Source organism: Thermobia domestica, chromosome 6, assembly GCF_964235325.1.
Source record: "Thermobia domestica chromosome 6, izTheDome1.hap1.1, whole genome shotgun sequence".
Lineage (NCBI taxonomy): Eukaryota > Metazoa > Arthropoda > Insecta > Zygentoma > Lepismatidae > Thermobia > Thermobia domestica.
The window spans coordinates 183,975,299-183,993,624 of record NC_137459.1 but is presented as its reverse complement, the minus strand read 5'-3'; the positions used below and the strand labels follow the sequence as shown (position 1 = coordinate 183,993,624).

Below are 18,326 nucleotides of genomic sequence, written 5' to 3'. Positions count from 1 at the left end.
TTTGCGAGAAATTTAGCGGTACCTAGTTACCCTGTAGCGCTGTCTATGTTGTTTCATTTCCCTGACTATAGAAGAGTAGTTGTTTAAATATCTTGCACAATACTGTTGGTGATGTTTAACTTATTTCCACAAGTGTAAAAACATAATAGTCCGTTTTGTAATACATCCAGTAATATATATATCAGTTCAACTTGGTGATACTTTGCGACAAAAGTAAGATAATAAATAAACGCGTCTATATTATTTTTATAAGATAGGAAATAATTCGATTCTTACTGAAGAAAAAGAATCTGTGAGTACTCGTGTATAAAAAATTAGAGCCAATAAATATTCTATGTTAAAGAAGGAAAGTACTTTACATAAAATAAAATAATATTCCTTAAATATTACAATAAAATATACAAGAGTTTGAATAACAGATTTTAATTTATTAATATTTTATACATGATCATTGCAAATAAATGCAATTTCTTAGATCTTCCCATCTGGTACGAAACAAAGTTCGTTCTCAAAGAGCGGGATAGAGGAGAGAATCTTGAGACTCCATATTACTTTTTTTCTTCTTGACATCCTAATTTAACCTATTAAAAATTTGAAATAGAAGTGAGAAGCACAATAAAAGAAATATATTCTAAAAATAAAGGAAACAATGCACTCTACGCCACACTGATTGTTGAGCTTTCTCTGTTTCCATTAATGAACACTAGTAAACTTATTTAATTCGAATGCAAATAATCACAAAAATGATTAAAGAAATATTTAGAAAATATATAATATTTCTATTTAATAACTCCTTTTTTTTTTTTTTTTTTGAAAATCATTTTTATTTTTAAAACAAAAGTAAAAGATGCTCAGTTTAACGTGTTTATGTTTTTCAGTACACACAAAACCAATTTCAATCAAACATTTTAATGGTTTGTGAAGACCATTCCTTCGGTCGTCTAGTTCTGTATCTTTAAGCTACATATACACATGAATAATAATGTTATGTTTCAAGTGAACGATGAACTATTGCAAAAGACTTATTTGGGACACTACCTAGCCTTTTAATATTACTTGTGGAGGCATAGTGGCTCAGTGGCAGAGCGCCTAACCCTGGCGCATGGGCTTCCTGGTTCGATCCCTGTCAAGTAAGTTTGTAGTGGGAAACATCGTGTCCGTGGGTTTTCTCTAGGTATTCCAAGTCCTTCCCACATTCTCATTCCACCATTCTTCAATTATCATTTATTTGCATTAATTATTTGTCCTCAAAGGCATAATCGTGGGACGTTTAACCGAAAGATTTCATTTCATTTTTCTATACTTATTTATGATACTGTGTATTCACTGGAATTACTTATAACTTTAGTATCGTATTTTCCTCGGCCGACTTGTGATAGGCATGCGTTACTTAATTGTTTAACCTTTAGTCGCGCAGGATAAAATTCCCTAAACTCCAGACGACGGGATTTACATGAATAAGTTACTAAGTATTATGTAACTAATCCGTGGAGAATAGTAAGTCACGTGATAAATTTTAAAACATCAAAACGAAGAAACCCGCTTCCCCCTTTGGTAGCTGTCATGTATTTTTATAGAAAAGAAAAGAATCATTAGTGCTTCTGCTTCTCGTTATCAGGGCCGATATTATTCAAAGCTGAATACTGTATTGTTGTAAATAAACTAGCTGAACATGCGCTGTCCACTCAGCGCATCGTTCTATTATGACCTTTTATATAATTCAACAGTGGTCATCAAAAATTGGGGTACACCGGTCAAAAATCGAACCAGGGACCACTGTGGACGTAAGTCGAACGCTCTAGCTATTAGACTGCGGAATATCATAAAACTTTTATCAGACATAATATATTTTAATGAATTTAGGAAGCTTGTAAACTATGTTCTCTTACTCCATACTTACTGATAATATTGTACATGGATTAGTTTTCTCACTTTATGACATATCTCATTATTTGTAGAAAAATAAGCGCATATATACTGTATCATATATATCACTATTTGCATTTTATGTCTAGCAGCTTCAGACAAAAAGTGTTATTGAAAATTTTAAATAAAGCCAATACTTATATATACATACATACATATATATATACACATATATATATATATATATATATATATATATATATATATATATATATATATATATATATATATATATATATATATATATATATATATATATATATATGTATGTATATATATATCAGGGCGCCCATCAGAGGGGGCAAGGTGGGGCGCTCGCTTCCCCCTAGAGAAAATTGTACTTCAGAATATCGAAAATCCAATAGAATTTTTACATTAGTTACAACAAAATTTGAAACTATTTTTGGAACGTCGCTTATACTTGCCCCCTTTGGAAACCACAACATGGGCGCCCTTGTATATATATACAGATGGTGATCAGAAAAATGGAAACACCTGTAGTTGGCAACACGTCGGATGTATGGGTTGGCAGTGGTGTCGTGGCGCCCGCAGCGCCGGACCGCTGGTGGAGGTGTGTTAGGTCGGTCTCCATACTACGTCAGGCGCAGTGGAACAGCAGTGTCCAGTGGCTGCAGCAGGCGGAGGTAGTGTAAAATGGGAGACCTCTCAGATTTTCAAAGAGGGCAAATTGTTGGTGCGCGGTTATGTAGAGTGAGTGTGACGGCAGTGGCTACTGTGTTAGATGTGTCGCGTGGGACAGTGTAGAAGGTGATGACGACCTACACAACACACGGGAAAACCACATCGGGGAAGCGGAACAGTGGGCGGAAGAAAATCATGAGTGATAGGTCACGCATGGTATTAAAGCGCATTGTCACGCAGAACCGTCGTGCCACTGCGGAGCAAGTGACGGAGAAACTCAATCAGCACCTCCCCCACACTGTTTCGATAATCACAGTCCGCCGCGAATTACATTACATGTACTTACGGGGTCGTGTTGTACGGGCCAAACCGCTCATCAGGGACCATAACGCTTTCGCACGCCGCAAATGGTGCCGCGGCCATGCAACTTGGACCGTTGAGGACTGGAAACGTGTGATATGGTCGGATGAGTCATCCTTCACCCTATTCCCAACCACGGGCCGTGTTTATGTGTGGAGAACGCCCAAAGAAGCTTATTATCTGCAGTGTCTCCGCCCAACTGTGAAACATGACGGCGGCTCGGTGATGCTATGGGCCGCCATATCATGGTTTACATTGGGTCCTGTGGTCACACTTAGCGGACGAATAACTGCAAACGATTATGTCGCAATTTTAGGAGACCACTTGCATCCTATGGTCCGGATGTTGTTCCCGGACAATGACGCCATCTTCCAGGATGATAATGAACCCATTCACACAGCTGGCGTTGTTGCAGCGTGGTTTGAGGAACATGGGGATGAAGTTCAACACCTCCCCTGGCCCGCCCAATCCCCAGATCTCAACATAATTGAAGATCTGTGGTCCGTCTTGGAAACACGACTCCGGCGACGATTTCCACCTCCATCCTCTCTCACGGAACTGACCGATGCTCTGCACGAGGAATGGTGTAAAATTCCACTTGCTACCATTCACGACCTCTATGACTCCATCCCACGTCGCATCAAGGCTGTTCTGAAGGCGAAAGGTGGCCCGACACCATATTAATCTGGTAAGTTGCAATTTCGTTCAGGTGTTTCCATTTTTCTGATCACCATCTGTATATCTATCTATCTATCTATCTATCTATCTATCTATCTATCTATCTATCTATCTATATATATATATATATATATATATATATATATATATATATATATATATATATATATAATATGCTGCATTTTATAATACATTAATTACCTTGACATCTCTCATATTCCGGTATTGCATAGGATTTAGCAAATTTTTCAGCGGAAAATAACTGGTATTCTTGTGGATCTGTGAAATCGCCCATTTGTTCTCCACTGTAGCTTCCACAGAGACCACAAAGCTTTCCTCTCTTCAAAAATTTTGGAACCTATAATGCATATAATTTTTATTAAACTTACAAGATATTAACTGATTACATAATGATTGTCAAGTAAAATTTTGTAAATTGAAAGAACAAAATGATAAATAATAATTTTTTTGAAGTTTAAAAAAGAAAGCAAGTTTTATAGGTCTTTACTACTTTCTCCACCACTTTTTGATTTTTTGAATAATTAAAAACAACAAAGAATACTAAAAATTTAGAAAATAAGGTAGATGGTATCTACGAAATTCTCTTAAATAAAGTTTCTAAGTTTTCTGGTATAGGCCAGAAATAAAGGTACGCAGTTATTGACGTTAGAATTGTTCGTTTCTTAAATTTCTCTACTAAGTCAAAGAATTTAGATATCACTATTAATTTGCTTATTAGGATTCATCCAACTTTCTACTTTACAAAAATGTCATATTGTTCATGCTTTTTAAAATTTATTATTACGGAAAACATTAAAAATCGAAAATAAAAAAAAATATATTTGCAAGACTCAGAAATCTTTAATTATTAGATTTTGTAAACAAATAATAATTACGTAAATTATGCAGTAAATTCAGACTTTATTTCCTAGTCATTATTTAAATTTTCTAAAATGGACAATACATATTGTATGTGTATTATTGCTTATCTTGAAGTATAAAGCTAATATGATTGATTTACTAGATTGTGTCACTTAAAATATGTACATCTATAATTCGTGTATTTTAGGGTGAGCTATATAGAAAGAAAACAAATTGTTTTAACTTAAACAAACCATCAAATAATACAATAATAATATATTGTTACCTTCACTGCAAGGTCTTCTCCGGTATAAATCAGTTGAATACCATCGTCTGTAAATTCGATCCTTATAATATTATCTTTCGTAGAGAAAATTCGTCCTATCTTCTCATTCCTTGAATTATATACAAGTGTCCAAGTGTTATCAGGAATAGTGAGCGTGACATTGTTCATTTGTATATGTCTTGAAGGAGCCAGCTGCATTACCTGGTTGTTTTGTACATATACTGTCACTAGCTGAAATTATGAAGAGAATCGAATGATAGAAAAGCAGGTTGGACTACAGGTGATAATATCTGTATCAAATTCTGTGAACATTTTACTTACTTTTCAACTTGATTTTTGTCATTTGAGACAGACTTAAAAACATATGTAGACACCAATATATGAAACATTTACTTATTACATTCTGATTTTGTACAAAGTTAGACCCTCCTTTATGTCGTATCTCTGGATATATATTTTGGAAGCAAAGAAATTGATTTGCTGGTGTATAGGACCAAGTTATTTATTTTGTACATCTCTGTGAGTTGAACAATTTTCGAATGAAGCGCAGGGTTTTAATTTCAGAGATTTTACTATAATTACTGGGTAACTGTACCTATAATTTTATTTATTGTAGTGGTTTGGTGAATTTATACTATTTAGCATCATTATTTTAGAAAAGTATGTATGTTTTAGACACGACAGCTCTTCGTTTTATCAGTCAAAAGTTAATCCTTCATACTGTGTATCAGTTATTATTATTATTATTATTATTATTATTATTATTATTATTATTATTATTATTATTATTATTATTATTATTATTATTATTATTTAAGACAAGCTAGTCTTCTGGTTTCATTTGATAATTTTCTTTATAGAGACTTTTCTGTTTCTTTATAGAACCTAATATGGTATAATCGAACTATTAATTTAGCATTAAACTCTCAATTTAAACTTTGCATCTATTAATGGTATCTCTTGATACCGATAGCAATTCTGGTTAAAATTCATTTTTTACTTTTAACTTTACTGTTCACTTTTACAACATCAGAACATTTCTAATTAAAATATAAACTTTTGTGTATGAATATGATTTATTTTTCACACAACTGGCATTTTTTTAATTAGCAAGAAATGAATAGTGCATGCATATTAATTTAATGTATTATAGAATAAAAGTAATCCTCCTAATCTCATAATTAAATCAATGGAATACTTGGTAACTTGAACATAATGTAGTCTTAAGTAGCCATTCACATTAAAACTAACTCATTAAACAGTGATAGTACAGTCAATATTAATAATATTATATAAGTTGAAATAAATATTGCTAATATTTCACAAAAAGATTACTATTTTCCTTTAAAGAAACTGAAATATTTACATACCATGCTCTGTGGAGAATTCTTTGCTATAATAGCAAAACCTTTTCGATATGAACAGTCTTTCGTGACTAAATACCAGCAATTTCCAACATTGTAGGGATATTTAACATTGTTATATGTCATCACCATATCTTTGGCGACAGTGCAGTATGCTGTTTATATGTGAAAGAAAATATAAATATTAAATAAATTACATCTTACGCATCTATGTATAAACAAGAAAATAATATAATTCAAATTATGATAGTAATTTTTCCTAATCACAATAAACAAATATAAAATTTAGTAGATAGATAGGATGAAAATAAATAGGACTGATTTTTTTTTTTTTTAAATGTCAATACAAGACCAGAATAGTTCAGGAAAAATAAAGTATACATATGCTTTATATTAAGTATATTTTATACCTGAATATTCATATGACGGTTTCTAAATGGATACGGAAATATTAAACAGGTCGAATGAGAACAATAACTAAAAATGGCACACATGTAGCGGATACACTTTACGCAACTGTAACATTTAAAAAATTCTCGAGCTATAGAGCAGTAGGTACAATTGTAATGGTTTCCAATTGAAGACAAAAGGAAATATTTATTTATTTATTTCATAAGGACAACATAGGCTTAATGCCCAGTCATAGTGTTGTATACATAATTATTTAACATACACTAGAGGATTTTATATAGAATTTCTTATGTGTACTTTTGTCACACGCTTCACCTGTAAAGTGTTTGGTTTAAGTTTAGCGTCCCTTTCAGCAACGAGGTTATATGAAATGTGGACCTATAGCTTAACGTAGGATCCGAACCACATGAGCTCCCCCCGGGAATCAAACTCCAGTCTTGCATGCCAAAAGAGTGTACGCTAACCGCTTAACCACGAGGGACCTCTGTAATGTATTCAGTAGGTAACCAAACTTGAAGCAGTCCTTTACTGCACATACATATTCCCAGAAACAGAGGCATTTGAGGGAAAACTAGAACAATATTTAGCATTACTGGAGACTAATACCTTAGTAATATATTCAATGCTATAAATTAAATAAAATTGATTTTTTGGTCTTTCTGTTGAATTAAACTAACAAGTTTTATACTTAAGTATATATTTGAGTAGCAGGAGCCAAGCACTGAAGGAAGGAGGAAAGAAATCTTATGAAAATATACCTCAATCTTCATAGACTAGGATACCTTTACTCATTAAAAGTACTAACGCTCAACAAAAGCATAAACACTTTCATTTACACTTCACACCAACAAACATGTATATTGTATGTATTAATAATCAAAAGAAAAGCAAGTAGAAAGCTAGCTAGATGGATGGATGGATAGATAGATAGATAGATAGATAGATAGATAGAGAGAGAGAGAGAGAGAGAGAGAGAGAGAGAGAGAGAGAGAGAGAAAGAAAGAGAGGAGGGCTAATATATGGTGCAGTCAGAAAATATTAAGTATAGATTGGAGCTATTATTTCTTATACCTCCAACCTATACTTAATATTGTTAAAATTCTCTCAGTTTATGTAAGGTAGAGCAATTATCGTACACTGGAATTTGGACGTTCCCATCGCCTTTTTATTATAAAAGATCTTCTTAAATACAGAAATATATTACAATAAGTAATTCCTCTAATAATTTTAGGTAAGAAAGTGGAAGGAACCCAATGACCAGGCGTCGTAGGGCTTTTGTAGGTGAGGTTCCTCTCTTTGACCGGGTGTCGTGAGAGGGGATAAGTTTTGTGTGATTAGGTGTCTCTCTCGGTGACCGGGCGTCGTGAGAGAGAAAGGGAACCCAATGGCCGGGCGTCTTAGGGCTTAAGATAGCTATCTCTCAATTGACCAAGCGTCGTGAGAGGGTAAAGTGAACCCAATGGCCGGGCGCCTTAGGGCTGTAGGTGGTTTGATCAACCTGGATAGATTGATGCTTGTTGAGGCGTGCTCCTGTCTTTTATCCAAAAATTTCGACTACCTTCGGTGATCTCCGTTCTGCCGACTGCTGGCGATTGTGGGCGACTCCTCTTCGGTACTATCTTCTGCGTTGTATTTGTTTACTGTCAACACGTGTATTACACACATGGTTATCGCATGATATGAAGACATGCGGAACCTTACAATATTATTTCTGAGTTTACATTTGACATAAATTACACACTCATATACATGTTGATACTGATAGATAAAACCAGAAAGAAACAGATAGATATGTACAGGGGGAACATAAAGAATAGAAGAAGAAACACGATAAAGAAAATTAAAATACTGTGAACGTAACGAATGAAGATGGGAACTTCATTATATTTACAAGAGATCTTTCCAAACATAACTTTATCTCTTTCGTGCTTCCTTACCAGGCTTCTCCAACTAATGAATTCTTGATTACTTTGAAGTGGAATTGATTTTGATAGTAATCTCTGAAATAATAATTTAAAAATTGCAATACATAACTGATGAGGTTTGAACTTACGAACATTTAGTTTCAATTTCGTGATGCTAACAGTTCGAGTAATTTTAGATGAAACACAATTAGAAAGTTAGTTGCATTTTTTTTCTCTTTTCTTCGGAGGAAGAAAATGTGCATTCTCGCAACAGGTGACCTATCGTCCATGTACCAACTATCGAAAGCTAAGAAAATAGTATCATTATTAAACCAACCAGAATAAAAATCCAAGATTATATAAATAAATATATATTAATAAACAAAAATGTATTATGTATGTATAACTAACTGAAATGCCCGTTCTTCGCATGGGAAGAAAAAGTTTACGGATAATATTTGAATCCCCTTCCCCTTAGAATATTTATTTCAGTAAAAGTGTAATTATAAAAATACAGAAGATACTCTACTTTTGGCATAAATATTGAAATACCCAACCCCCAAAGAATACACCTTTAATTAAATTGATACGAATAACAATAATTTTAGGAATGATCAAAAATGCATCAAAAGATTGCGATATTGGCCAATAATTAGCTTTTGGATAACGGGCCACAAAATTTTTGAGCGGCCCCTAAATCGTGTCTTTTTTTTTTTTTTTTTTTTTTTTTAAATAAGCACATCATACTCAGTTACGCGATAGCTTCGGATTGGCTGCACTATATGTAGTTCTCCATATATAAGGCGTACAAGAAAATTTTTGATTGAAATATATTGGAGTTTTTGGATCAAGGATCAAAACTTTTGAACGGCTTCTAAACCGAGTTTTCGTATTTTTTTACGGAATAAGCGCATCATATTGAGGTAAGTGAGAGTTTGGGCTTGGGTAAATTATACACTATATGTAGTTCTCCAGATATAAGGCGTACAAGAATTTTTTTTTCCTGGAATATATTGGATCTTTTGATCTGAAAAGAACCAGTATGAAGTCTTTACTAACTCCCAAAAGTCATTTCATGCAAGTCAGACACTTTTACGTCTCAAATATAATGAATTCGACACAAATCTCAGTCTTTTTTGATATTTCATCTCCCCCACCCTATCCTCTGCAGATGGGGATGAACTTGGACTTAGAAGGTATTGGGAAAGTCACTATTCATTTCAGTTACCCCGTAAATTATGGATTGCACAGTAATATCAATCATTTTGCATTATTTTTACATGTCACTCCTTCCAACCCCCAACTGTAACTCTATTTATCATTTTTTCTTTCTTTTTGTCCTTCTCTTCTCTGTGTGCATTTGGTGTGACATTTCCTTACAAAAATCTATCTGGAACCTTTGTAGCAATGCATATGATTCCAGATATTTTCCCTGTGGCAATCCTTTCCAGAGCTCTTCTTCAGCGACACATTGGCCTTGAGGGTCACTTTTTTTTTTTCATGCGTTACTAGTGATCTTAAGTGTTTTCAATGTAGTTTAGGTCGGTAATCACGAAACATTTTACAAACAAAAGTCAGTGTTGCATTTACTTTCAGTCGCATAAAATACTTTTGTTAAATATGTTTATAGATATTTTCCACGTCCTTATTGTAAAAGAGAAGGTTGGAGTAAACAAACTGCGGTAAATCGTGATAAGAAAATTAGTCTAGACTATGGACTAGAAAGAATAAGTGACTCTCATGGGCGCCGAGCTCTCCTTTCAAATTTGCTTAGCCACCTTTTTCCCCAACAGGATTTGGATAATTTTGCTTGGATCTTTGCTTGAACATCTGATATCGAAACATACATACCTGAACCCCCCCCCCCACACACACACACACAAAGAAGAAATTGGCGTCAATGGTGACGATAGCCGATGGACTTCCACATAAGGAGCTTTTGGGCTCGTCTTAGTTTCTCTTAGAGATTGAATTAAGTTTTCTGTTAACCACAAGTATATAGTGCATTTAAAATGTTAATATAAAAGTCGGAAAATGAAATATTTAATTTCATATTTAAGATTAACATTTCATTAAATGAGTGCTTTTTAACCCTCCCTTTATAATGATACCCTATCAGAATTACGATACTTATTTACAGACATTTGTGATAAAGTAAATTCTTTTTATTTCCTTCTTTTTACACAGGGAATTTTCAAAATATATTAAACATCTTTCCCCATATACAAAACTTTGTATACATATTCGTAATAATATTGAAAATTCACATCTTCTCGTGACAGTTCAATGACACATTGGCTTGACGAGCGTTACAAATCTGTGTTATATTGAGTTGGATGTAGAACATATTTACACGCATTTTATTTTGTCCCCGAACATTTCAAATTTCCGCGTTTGATTGGTTTTGTATTGCTCATAACAGAAAAATACAGTTTCACATGAACATGTTGTAGACCTTCCCCGTTGATTTAGCGGCTACTGTTTGCGTGAGCGTCTTTGGTATGCGTGGTCCCGGGTTCTATTAGCGGTGAGTAAGAAGTAAAATTTGAACTATTACAGTGGTCCGAATTTTGATGTGGCCTCCATACCTAATGTAATTTCCACGTCTTGGTTGTAAAGAGGCCCCAAAGCTCAACAAAAAATTTGTTGAAGAAAACTTCAGCAAAACAATGCTAGCTCTTTTCGTTAGGTGAGGAAAATCTTGTTGAATAGAAATAAAACTGCAACATAAATCTGATTCTTGATAATTAAGTTTTAAAATGTGGTTGTTCATTAGATTTTCCATTTCTTTTCTTCAGTAAGTTGAAGTTCATAAATACTGATGAGTGCAAAAGGATTTCTTACACATCACTGTTTTTTTTTTTTTTTTTTTTTTTGTTTGTTTTCTTAGAATTTATTTGAAATAGTCAACACTATTTTCTGATAAATGCTTCTGTTTTATTTAGATATGGCGCAGAAACTTATTTAGTACTATGATCATATCAGAATGATTTTCTATACATATCAACATATCATACACTCCGATATATTACGTACTTCATCGTCACACCACGAAGGATTAGAGATTTGCCAGCAATGTGTCTTTTGAATCAAGAAGTAAGAGTTAAAATGGGATACACATTAAAGAGGAAAATGTAATTGGGATAAGAATTCGATATAGATGCTTTCTCTCACAACCATTATTTAATATCTACTTAGAAGAAATAATACAGAAGTCTACATACGAACACAGTATTTTAATAGGAAATGACGGGTTTAGAACTGTATAGTTTACAGATCACATGGCTCTTGTTGCAGAATCTAGACCAATAATCAATAAGGATTAGAAAAGTTGAAAAAAAAAAAAAAAAAAAAAAACTGGTGAAACTAAATGTTAACAAAGGACAATGAATGATAATTGGAACGAAGAAGTCTCTGAATTATAAAGGTAGACGGCAAGAAAGCGGAACAAGTAAGTAACTTTCGGTATTAGTACTATCTAAAAATATGAAAGACTAACGAAAATAAAGCTAAAACAGAAATAAATAAAGACGTTGTTGGAAAGAGAATGGATGTTTTGAGGATTTTTAAATAAAGAGTTAGATTCATTAAATGTTTCATACACAATATTATGCTCTGTTTAGGAGAAACAGATCCTATGTGAAAGCGGGAAAAAAAAAACTCTCTTCGCATGCTAACTTTTGCTTCTTCCCGACATTAAGTTTTTTGTGCTGTCAGCCGTAGTCGGTGAGGGAGTTATTAATGTGTTCTATTGGAAGCAATCACGAAAACAGGTTTCTTCAGACACTTTCCTCGATTGCCATATTATTTTGGGTTATGTCTGGTTATAATTTCTTTATGGGTTTTCTTCATGGACTAGTAGAATGTATTTTGTTGTTTTAGAGAATAAGTGGTATATAATAGCCAGACTTCATGGATATTTCTGTGATATTTTACGAAAAAAAAAAAAAAAAAAACAGCAACAGCAAAAACGAACACTAGTTAGGACATTAATACACAAAGAGTAAAAAAAGTGCATGACTGGACCGAGACTCGAACCCGAGAATCTTCGGCGTACTGTGCCAATATGTTAACCACTATATCGCCCAGTTCGCTGCCAGAACAGTCATACGCTTTCCCATGGCACTCTTTCATCAGACCACGTTGCTTGTATCACAGCAGCTGTTGTACTTGGAGAAATCCAGTGTCTATGTTCAGAACACCCCTAACGGTTGTATTACCATTATATTAATGAAAGGAGGGAACAACTAATTTAAACTTATTTTTACACACTAAGTCCCCTACAGGAGCGAATTCAATAATACACAAAGAGTGAAAAAGTGCATGACTGGGCCCAAACTCGAACCTGCGATCTTCGGCGTACCGTGTCGATGCGTTAGCCACTAAGCTACCCAGTTGGCTTCCAGAACAGCTGTACACTCTCCTACGGCGCTCTTCCACTTAGACCACTTGGCTTGTACCACAACCTAGCTGTTGTGCTTGTACAAATCCAATGTATATATTCACTGAGAGGCGTAGCGGTTAAAGCATAAGCCAAATTATGATATATGTTTCCTTGTTTATGCTCATGAGTGTATTCAGAATGCTGAGATATTAAATATGTCGTTAATGTGTGATTATTATTTGGTACTAATTTAGTGTTTTATTGTATTTCAAATACAGGAAGTTTGATTCATAAGCATTAAAGTAAGAAAGTAAGCTTATACTGTATTTTTAAAAAATAATAATAAGGAGAGTATTGGACTGCTATGTGGATGGTGGAGGCTAATTAAAATCTTAATCTTATCTTAACTATATATAAAACTACATGAACTGACATAAATTATTGAGCACTTCCTGTAGGGCTACAATGATTAAATTTGGCATGATTGTAACTTTCCGAAACTAACCCACAGGAAAATTGCCATAAGGGAATATTTTTAATTTTTAGGGGATCTAAAGAGGGAATGAAAAATTTCCCCATGTTATTTAAACGCCTTTTTTTTTTTTTTTTGACCTATAATCTCATGTTTTAGGTACTTAGAATTGAAATAAAAACTTGAAATTTGGTACGCTTGTACGCTTTTGTTAGCGTTACCTAAGTAAATTATCAGAGATAAAAATTTCCAACCGTAAAGTGGTTTTATGGAGAACTGAAAAATATTTCCCATTTTATTTATATGAGACGTCTTCTACACCCCAAAATCTTTAGGCACTTCCAGTAGGATTAGAATAATGAAATTTGGCATGATTATAGCCTTCCAGAACTAACTGACAGAAAAATTGCCAAAAGTGAATATTTTTAATTTTTTAGGGGTCTAAAGGGGGATGAAATTTCCATGCTATTTAAAATGGGCGTTTTCTTAGGATACAAAATCTTATCTTTTAAATAGTTGAAATAGGAAAAGAAACGGTAGAATGTGGATTCAAGAGGTGCGAGGTCGTAGGCCGAGCAAAGATAGTGTGTGGGGGCGAAGCCCCCGGATGGGCATATTCAAGAAATATGAAGAGCAAGTTCACGAAATTCACTGTTGATGCGAAGGCCGATAGATAACAAATGCGAGGCCGTAGGCCGAGCAGACTAAGGGAGCTAGTCTATATCTATATCTATCTATCTATCTATCTATATTTCTAAACCATAAATGATAGTGTTCTCGAAGTCGCAGGTCTTGGAAAATTTATTTGCTCCTGGAAAATCAGGGAAATCAAATCCAGAATTTTTAATGTGAAGCAGGGCCGATCTTAGGCAATTTGCTGCCCCGTGCAATGGCATCATTTGCCCCCTCCCTCTCCAGAAAGAAAAAAAAAAATTTTGAAGCCACGATTTTAAGTATGCTACCCCATCGTGAACAGCAAAGGGAGGGAAAAAGCATTCGCATTCAGAAAGGTCTAAATATTACAAACACAATTTCGTTGTGTCTGTTTTCTTTTCTTTAAATTTCTCTAAATAATAATCTATTTTGTTAGCAAACACACATGCAAAGGGAAGATGGTAGTCCTTTTTATAGAATTCAATATCGAGTTTCAATCTCAATATATCAGTTTGCAATTCCAGTGCAACTAGCTGTTTTTATCTTGATTTCTTGATTTCCCTTCTACATTTGTTAAAAAAATAATTAAAACTTGTTTCCATCTTCAATGATAAGGAACTTGTTTGTGACAAAGACAAGACTAGTTTTCATATCAAAACTGTGATAACTAACTAAATGGAACAGGTGTTCTCTCCTGTCCGAGAATTTAGTTCTTGTATTTGACAACAATCAAGCAATTCATGCCGGAATTTGTTTGACCGTTTGATTTCGCACTATCCATGGAACTAATGTGACCTGTATATGATTTATGAACATAATATTCAAATAGAAGATAGCTTGGTAAATTTAACTACCATCATCATGAAGTCTGTTTTCGACAACACATTTTCATTTTAAATCATATAGTTATGACAGATTTTCTGCCCCTCGAAACTTGCCGCCCCGTGCAAATGCACGTGTTGCACATGTGTAAGGCCGGCCCAGGTGTAAACCTTCTAAGAAACGTGTTCGTATATTGCAAATATGTGGTTTCTATATAGAATTCATAAGTAGGTTTGGATTCCACGTGTGGTTTGGATTCCACGTTAATCAGTAGATCCTGTCTCCTGTAACCTCGCTGCTGAAAGGGACGCTAAATTCAGAATCAATTTAACTCATAGCTAGGGACCACCAAGAGAGATTTTTATAATTAAGTTTTGACATGTTATTTATACTTTTTTTAAAATGACAATGAATGAAAATAAAAATAGGAGAAATCAGTGAAATAAGGTGGTTGGACGAAGAGAACGTTTGGACTACAGTATGGCATTCGCAGGATCAACAGATAGAGCAGCAGGAATATATATATATATAATTGAGAAAAGAAGTCAGAGGAATTGGAAGGTGGGTATAATCAATACAGTACAATTATACTTCAAGTACATATGTCCATTCTAAACAGCAAGGTGAAGGATAGCAGCAGTAGAAGCATTTTTGAGGTACTCGAAAACGATAAGCTAATTAACTAACAGGAAAAACTGAAATGGCCCCATGGGCAGAGGGAAAGGAAGACTACATCATTGAGATAACGAAGTCGTGCAAAAGTCAAAAACTTGAGATAACATTTATCCATTTTCACCAGACGGAAGAAGAGACGACATATATAGATGTAACCAAGTTATTGTAACTGTTAATAAACTACGTCTTACTGAATGAAATTTCACCAGTCAAGAAAGAAAAAAAAAAAGATTAAGCAAGAACCACAAGGGAGTAGATGTCGATTTAGATCGTAAACTAGTAATAATGAAAAGTAATTACAGTTTACAAAGAAAGGAAAAGATTCAGCTTCTTGTAGAACATAGATTATTGTGAAACTGAATAAAAAAGGAATAAAAAGTGTGAATGCCTCGAGTGACATCCAATCAGTGACGGATAAGGAGACAAGAATCAAGCAACTATCACTATGCCAAATCGGTAAATCATCAGAAAGAATGAGAAAAGAAATTTTAACAAAGCGAACAACTGTGTTGGTAAAGAAGATAAGATAGCTTATAAACTCGGGATAGAAGAGGAAGTATACAACTTAATGGAGCGGAGAAGACTACAGAAACACAAATTAATGAGATGAAGTACAAGAAATTTAGGAAATTACAGAACAGAGACGCAAGGAAAGAGGGAAAATACGATAACACGAGTAAAGAGAGTGCAAAGATGAAAAATTCACACACTTGTTGATGATAAAGACGGAAAGTGCTGGTAGAAGAAAATCAAAGTACGCTGAGTTAAAAGGAATGTATAACGTTCCTTTACAAGAAGAACAATTGGTGTGAGACGATTGATGAATTGATTGAAGAAAAAAATATAGTAAGACAATACAATATAGGATCGCAATTTTTACAGTAGGATCTTTGGGAAAATGCATGAAGTGGAGGAAATGAAATATCCAGTAATAAATTGTATAACACTGAAACTAGTAACAGAATTAGAAACAAGTATGAAATAATGACGTAAATTATTAAATGAAATGTACGTGACAGGAAAACGATTTTGAGAAGAGCATCATAATTTCAATTCTGGGGGAAAAGGGAGCGCGGAAATGCGGAGACTACAGAACGATAAGGTTGCTATTTTTATGAGTTAGATCATCGCACAACTTATCAGAGTTAACAATCATTTATTAATAGCTTTTATAAATATTTACAAGCGGGGCCGGATCCAGGATTCTTTGAGGGAGGGTGCATCAATAACTACCAGTACATTTGAATTAAATTTGAGATTTTTAAATGCCTTTAGGCATCTGTGATGTGAATGAGGAATTCATTTGGAAATGCTAAGTGTCTGCTCTCGATGAATTCTTTTCCTTCAACCTTCAGAAAATCGACTTAAACTATTGATATTGCTAAACTCACTGCTAGCTTCTCACTTTAGATAGTGTATATTTACAACGAAGGGGCGGGGAGTGCACGTTCACCTTTGCACCCCCTAAATCCGGCCCTGTTTACAAGCATTCGTCAAAGTAGACTAGAAGACAACGCTAACACACGGAAAAGCTTGAGGATTGACTATAGAGGCAGACGAATGATATATAAACAATAAAAAATAAAGGAAAAACACGAGGAACTAAAAAGAGGAAAAGACATTAGACAAAGGCATGGAATTTGACCACTACTGTGAATAACAGTTTTACGTATATATACATTCAAGTTTTGTAGTGTTTTATATACTGTATATATGTACTTGAGCGAAATTCACACCACATAATAAGCGTTTACATTTTAGTTGGTTTTAATTCACTTAATTGATTATCAATAAAACAAGAATATAGATTTGCATAGTCACATAGTTTCATTCTCGTATCACTAATTAACGTTGCGGTACCATTTGGGATGACTTTTTAATATCTCGTTAGCGTACGCGCCTTCAGTGCGGAAGACCCGGGTTAGATTTCCGGTGGGATCTCATGTGGTTCGGATTCCACGTTAAGCTGTAGGTCCACGTCTCGTATAATCTTAGTGATGAAAAATACACTAAATATCAAATCAATCAATCATTTCTTGATTTCCCCTTTGATGATTAATAATATGGATAACACTACTGTCGTTTCGTTAATGTAGCAAACGTTCATAAAATTGCGTGCTTTTTAGGTTCCGTACTCACATATTCACGTCAATAACTTCTCACTGTATCTTTTCCAACTCTAAACTCTAAGTTTCAATATTACACTACTTGTTGCCTAACCACTTTGAAACAAAGTCTCTTTGCCGGTCCATTACAAAAAAAAAAAAAAAAAAAAAAAAAAAAAAAAAAAAAGTATTGGCTGTCCCGTTGATGCGTTTTTGCCAATAAAATTTTACGAAAAAATATCACATGGAATTCCTTATAGATAATATGCACTCATTATTATTCTTTGCTATTTGTTAAATGGAATCTAAAGATACATAAAAAATAGAAAACAAAAGAACATCAACCAAAATCTTGATATCATACTATTTAGTTATATATATATATATATATATATACAGGGTGCGTCATTTATAATGTCAAACCTTGATGACGGAGAAACCAAAAGAGAGAGAGAAGCGAAACTTTGCACGAAGCAACTATACAAAGGGGCACATTGGTAGACGTGTTATTTGACATCACCGGATGAACAGTGTTGCCAACCCAATATAAAGTTATGATTTTTTAAATGGAACGACCTAAATTGCATTTCATAATTTAATTCAACACTAAAAGGGAAGACGAAAGATATGCCACTCGCAGGTCAGTGTTGCAAACTTCTCGAGAAATAACGTTAAATATGTGTCACATTTAAACGCCTTTTGCACACACAAGGAGTGAAGTACACACTAGTTTTGCACAATAATTTAAATATTGGCCAGAACGGTTTAAATTGACACCAAGT

The 18,326-nt window shown here is 34.0% G+C and overlaps 1 protein-coding gene across 2 annotated transcripts in view; it reads right to left on the bottom strand.

The window, feature by feature from the left end:
- Nucleotides 1–407: 407 nt before the first annotated feature.
- The window catches only part of LOC145688352 (vitellogenin-like), a 303,527-nt gene continuing 285,608 nt past the window's right edge, over nt 408–18,326 (bottom strand). For both annotated transcript variants that reach the window (XM_081762496.1, XM_081762497.1), the window contains exons 21-24: nt 6,124–6,272; nt 4,754–4,984; nt 3,808–3,964; nt 408–581 (exon numbers count right to left, since the gene is read on the bottom strand). In XM_081762496.1, the coding sequence (XP_081618622.1) occupies nt 577–581; nt 3,808–3,964; nt 4,754–4,984; nt 6,124–6,272 (542 nt within the window). In that variant the 3' untranslated portion in view covers nt 408–576. The remainder of the gene's footprint in view (nt 582–3,807; nt 3,965–4,753; nt 4,985–6,123; nt 6,273–18,326) is intronic.